General features: G+C 43.8%; 1 protein-coding gene across 1 annotated transcript in view; it reads right to left on the reverse strand.

Moving 5' to 3' along the window:
* Positions 1–5,624, reverse strand: part of LOC128362863 (NACHT, LRR and PYD domains-containing protein 12-like) — a 33,785-nt gene extending 28,161 nt beyond the window's left edge. Inside the window, exons 1-6 of the mRNA XM_053323715.1 lie at positions 5,448–5,624; positions 5,039–5,110; positions 4,619–4,847; positions 2,565–4,368; positions 2,293–2,466; positions 2,024–2,197 (exon numbers count right to left, since the gene is read on the reverse strand). Of these exons, the coding sequence (XP_053179690.1) occupies positions 2,024–2,197; positions 2,293–2,466; positions 2,565–4,368; positions 4,619–4,847; positions 5,039–5,110; positions 5,448–5,624 (2,630 nt within the window). The remainder of the gene's footprint in view (positions 1–2,023; positions 2,198–2,292; positions 2,467–2,564; positions 4,369–4,618; positions 4,848–5,038; positions 5,111–5,447) is intronic.
* Between the last annotated feature and the right edge of the window lie 376 nt (positions 5,625–6,000).

Here is a 6,000-nt window from a genome sequence, read left to right on the forward strand (position 1 = left end):
TCCAAATGCTCCAAACAGTTGAAGTCAGTATAAATGAATGAACTTCATCTGCAGGAGAGACATGAGGGACATTTTGGAGCAGGTAGCGCCACCATGTGGACATTTATAAAACATTTCTCTTTTAACTCCTCAACTGTGACCAACAGAAGGAAATTTCTGTTTCATGGATTCATTGGTCAGTTTAGGCCACGCCCATTTCTGCCAAAACACATTTTCTATCATTTTGAACTTTTTTCATTTTTTTTTTTTTTTACATATTTCATCCAGTTTTTCTCAAAGTTCTCATGAATCAAACTGAAAACACACTCACACTTCCTCAGACCAGGTTTCAGTGTCTGCAGTCCACCATGGTCCATCCTGGAGGAAGAGACAAAGACACAATCAGCTTCATAAACCTTCACTCATGTCCACCATTAAACATGAACCAGAGTCCCTCAGTTAGTCAGAGTGTCTGTCCATCTGTCTGTCCATACCTGAGAGTGTCCACCTGTCTGTCCATACCTGAGAGTGTCCACCTGTCTGTCCTTACCTGAGAGTGTCCATCTGTCTGTCCATACCTGAGAGTGTCCACCTGTCTGTCCATACCTGAGAGTGTCCACCTGTCTGTCCATACCTGAGAGTGTCCACCTGTCTGTCCATACCTGAGAGTGTTCAGTCTCCAGTGTGGATCCTTCAGTCCAGCAGACAGCATCTTCTCTCCTGAGTCTCCTGGATGATTGTATCTCAGGTCCAGCTCTCTCAGATGGGAGGGGTTGCAGCTCAGAGCTGAGGCCAGAGAAGCACAGCCTTCCTCTGTGATCAGACATCCTGACAGACTGAATAGAATAGAATAAACTTTATTGTCATTGTAATAAAGTTACCAAGAAGTACAACTTGCCGTACCATGCCTAAACATAAAAAATAGAAAATAAACATACATCTGTAAATTTATATATTTTTAAAAGCATTAAAAGCAGCTTGAAAGCAGTGTTGCACTTGTATATAAACAATATTGCACTTTGAGTTGTAATAAAATTACAGTTGTAGTAAAATGATTCTCTGTACAGTTCATGACACAGTGGTGGGACAGCGTTTGTTCAGTTCAGTGATGGCTCTTAAATCCATAATCATGATGACATTACTCTGTTTGCAAAAATATTAGGCTATTTAGTAAAAAGAAGTGGGCTATTTAGTAATTTAGGTAGATATATTAGTCAGTTTAATTGACAATTGAAACTATGATATAATGCAAGCTTACAATATACTTATTAGGGTTAGTGTTAGGCCTATTTATTAATTGCTCTTATTTATTTAATTGAAATATTGGTGATCGAGGTTAAAGTTCAGCTCCCTGACTGATGAAACCACTAGTGAGATGTTTTTGGAATCTAATTCATGTCAAATCATTTTTGTTTTTATTTCTGTGACAGTGCAACAGCTGAGACAGCGTTTACAGCACGGGTAATTTTTTCTCATTTTTTGTCTTTCTCTGGACCTTTAATTCCACAATTTACACACTAAATGATAATCTGTGTTTCTGTTGATCTATTTCTGAGAGTGGGACCTCAATCTGAGAGTTCGTAAAGTTCTTCTTCTTAGTCTTTAGTGTCATTTTCATGAATGAAGCTTCTCCACAACCTGCCGAATGTCTGACCGTATATGGTATTTTGAGGGCGTCATTCATGTTAATTTACTATTCTCTGGTGGTGGGATTCATCATGTTTATAAAGGTCATTTACGACTGTTTCCTGGTGATACGACTGTTTGATGAATCCGACATGGCACGCCCGTAAATTCCACCTCCCAAAAAAAGTACGACAGATTTAAGGACAAAAAAGCGAACTTGTTCTTGCATCTGGCCCATTGAGTCTTCATTGAAGATTAAATTACAGAAACATATATCCTGACTCACATGAATTTAACTTACTTGATGTCACTTCAGCTCAGACAGTACAAAAAATCTTTTTGGTATCGTAAACTCTTCATGTAAACTAGAAACTGGGGAAGGCAAAATATTACTTATATACACAGTAATAAAACTGACCTGAGAGTTTCCAGTCCACAGTGTGGACTCTCCAGTCCAGCAGAAAGCTGCTTCACTCCTGAATCCTTCAGGTTGTTGTTACTCAGGTCCAGATCTCTCAGACTAGAGGACTGGGAGCTGAGAACTGAGGACAGAGCTGCACAGCTTCTCTTTGACAGGTTACAGACACTCAACCTGGAGAAGAATTTTAATAAGTTAATTCACAGATTCAATATATAAAGACAATAAAACCTTGGTGGGTAAACTTTTACAGACAGTTGAATACTGACCTGAGAGTTTCCAGTCCACAGTGTGGACTCTCCAGTCCAGCAGAAAGCTGCTTCACTCCTGAATCCTGCAGGTTGTTGTTACTCAGGTCCAGATCTCTCAGACTAGAGGACTTGGAGCTGAGAACTGAGGACAGAGCTGCACAGCTTCTCTCTGAGAGGTTACAGTCATTCAGCCTGTAAGAATCAGCAGACCAAAAGAATTGCAAACATAAGTTTTCTTCATTGAGCAAAGATGAAACTACATTAATCTGGATAGTTCTGTGTGCACCTACAGAGCTTTGTTGGAGGCTTTGACCACTGGCAGCAGCCTCAGAAGAGCCTCCTCTGAAGCAGAGTATTTCTTCAGGTCAAACACGTCCAGATCTTTTTCTGATGACAGTAAGATGAAGACCAGAGCTGACCACTGAGCAGGAGACAGTTTATCTGTGGAGAGACTTCCTGGTCTCAGGTACAGTTGGATCTCTTCCACGAGACAACGATCATTCAGTTCATTCAGACAGTGGAACAGATTGATGTTTCTCTCTGCAGACACATTCTCACTGATCTTATCCTTGATGTACTCGACTGTTTCCTGATTGGTCTGTGAGATACTTCCTTTCTGTCTCAGCAGATCTCGTAGGAGAGTCTGATTGGTCTGCAGTGAAAGACCCAGGAGGAAGCGGAGGAACAAGTCCAGGTGTCCATTTGGACTCTTTAAGGACTCGTCCACAGCACTCTGGTACAAACGTGTCACTGCAGATTCTTCTTTTATTGTTTCAGACTTCTGGGATGTTGTTTGTTGTTCTTCCAGCAGATTGACTCCAGACTTGATGAATGTCAGATGGACATGAAGAGCAGCCAGAAACTCCTGAACACTCAGATGGACGAAGCAGAACACCTTATCCTGGTACAGCCCTCTCTCCTCTTTAAAGACCTGTGTGAACACTCCTGAGTACACTGAGGCTGCTCTGATATCGATGCCACACTCTGTCAGGTCTGATTCATAGAAGATCAGGTTGCCTTTCTGCAGCTGCTCAAAAGCCAGTTTTCCCAGAGACTCAATCATCTTCCTGCTCTTCCTACTCCAGTGTGGATCTGTCTCGGCTCCTCCATCATACTTGATGTTCTTCAGTTTGGTCTGAAGCACCAGGAAGTGGATGTACATCTCAGTCAGGGTCTTGGGCAGCTCTCCCCCCACTCTGCTTTTCAACACATCCTCCAGAACTGTAGCAGTGATCCAGCAGAAGACTGGGATGTGGCACATGATGTGGAGGCTTCGTGATGTCTTGATGTGGGAGATGATGGTGCTGGCCTGTTCCTCATCTCTGAATCTCTTCCTGAAGTACTCCTCCTTCTGTGGGTCAGTGAACCCTCTGACCTCTGTCACCATGCCGACACACTCAGGAGGGATCTGATTGGCTGCTGCAGGTCGTGTGGTTATCCAGAGGCGAGCAGAGGGAAGCAGTTTCCCCCTGATGAGGTTTGTCAGCAGCACATCCACTGAGGTGGACTCTGTAACATCAGTCAGGATCTCAGTGTTGTGGAAGTCCAGAGGAAGTCGACACTCATCCAAACCGTCAAAGATGAACACAACCTGGAACTCTTCAAACCTGCAGATTCCTGCTTCTTTGGTTTCAGAGAAGAAGTGATGAACAAGTTCCACCAAGCTGTACTTTTTCCCTTTCAGCACATTCAGCTCTCTGAAAGTGAATGGAAATGTGAAGTGTATGTCCTGGTTGGCTTTGTCTTCAGCCCAGTCCAGAGTGAACTTCTGTGTTAAGACTGTTTTCCCAATGCCAGCCACTCCCTTTGTCATCACTGTTCTGATTGGTTCATCTCTTCCAGATGAGGCTTTAAAGATGTCTTCTTGTCTGATTGTTGTTTCTGGTCTGACTGGTTTCCTGGATGCTGTTTCAATCTGTCTGACCTCATGTTCCTCATTGACCTCTGCGGTCCCTCCCTCTGTGATGTAGAGCGGTGTGTAGATCTGATTCAGAAGGGTTGGGTTTCCTGCTTTAGCGATCCCCTCAAACAGACACTGGAACTTCTTCTCCAGGTTAGACTTGAGTTTACGTCGACACTTTGCAGCATGAGTTCCTGAATGAACAAACAACAAATGAAATCAGTGAGTGGATCCTACAGAAAGTCTAGAAATCTGAACATGTAAGTGTGGCTGTGTAGTTTTTCCTCCTCCATCAGTTTTATTCAGCTCATCAGTGGAGGACAACCAGCCTCTGATCTGATGCACATGTGTGCAGCATATTTACAGCAGAGTTTGAAATATAAACCTCTCCCATGTTGCCTCCATTTCCTCTCCATCATGTTAAATCTGTTAAAATCCTCTTACCTCTCTGCAGACGCTCAGCCAGCTCCTCCTGCTTCATTCTCCTCAGGAAGTGCAGTGTGATCTTCACAAATGCCTCTCTGCTGCTCCTCCTCTGCTCTTCCTCCTCACCATCCAACACCTCCTCGTCCTCACTCTGACTCTCTAAGCATTCTGGGTCATCTGGACTCAGACTCCTCTGGACTCTCTTCAGCTCATTCTTCACAAAAGTGATGATGTTCTCCTCCAGCAGCTGGAACATAAAGATAAAGTGAACATTTCATTTAACCTGGTAGAACACAACATGTGATTCATGTGTCAGTCTGAAGGCCTGCTGGTCTAAACAGAGCAGCATGGACACTGTTAGGACCTGAATGCCACTTTACTATTTCATCTGTGGTTGATGGAGTTAATAGTAAAAGGTGTGTTTGTACATGTACACACCATAAATATGGAGTCCAGCTGTGTTTGATGCTGCTGTGCAGACTGATCACTGGGGACCTCTGAGCTCTGCTGCTGAACTCTGTGGAGAAAACATCACGTTTAAGGACATTTAATGACTCAAATCTGCACTCAGCTTATTAAAGATGTTCTGTCATGATGACTAAATTAACTCTTGTAAATGCTGCTCTGATTACTGGATGTCAAATTCTTACCTTCCATCAGCAGGTTTTCCATCTTTAAACTCAATGGGTTGACCCATAGGCCAGTAACTTTTCATAGACACACAGCTGGGTTCAGGAGAGTCTGCTTTCTTCTGTATCCTGATATGAATAAAGAAGTGAAAAGGGCATGTAGTTAACACCAAAGAACTGCTGTCCAGCTTCACTGAGTCTCTGCTGCCCAGCTTTGCTGAGTCTCTGCTGTCCAGTGTCTCCACAGACACCCAGCCAGCTCCCAAAACTCCAGCCACCCCTGCTAAGGTCCTCCTGTCTCTTGGTCTGCTTTCTACGTGGTTTTGTTGACACCTTGGTCCCCCAAAGTTTCTGCCCTGAGCTGCACTTTCAGCTTCCAGAGTGGTCCTGCCCATCTGTCCTGCCCTCTTTCTCCTCTTTGTTTTCTCCCTCCTGACCAGCCTGGAGGGACATTTGGGAGCTGTCCCTTGAGGGGCGACTGTCATGATTCCTGTTTAAGCTCTGTTTGTGTTGTCCTGTCTGTTTCTGTCCCTGCCTTCAGTTTCAAACCCACTTGCTCACCTGCTGCCACTGTGTAACTGTGTTCCTCTTGTTACTCGTTCCTGCTGGATTCAACCTTATTTTAACTGCTTTCCCTTTAAGGTCTGTAAGCCTGTTTGTTGGTTTTTGTGCCTGGTTCACCTGCTCCGTCCAGCATAACACAGGAGGTTTATTCGGCCCAAACAACCAACCAACCATTTCTAAATTCTTACCTTCCATCAGCAGGTTGTC

The sequence above is a fragment of the Scomber japonicus genome, chromosome 8 (genome assembly GCF_027409825.1).
Source record: "Scomber japonicus isolate fScoJap1 chromosome 8, fScoJap1.pri, whole genome shotgun sequence".
Lineage (NCBI taxonomy): Eukaryota > Metazoa > Chordata > Actinopteri > Scombriformes > Scombridae > Scomber > Scomber japonicus.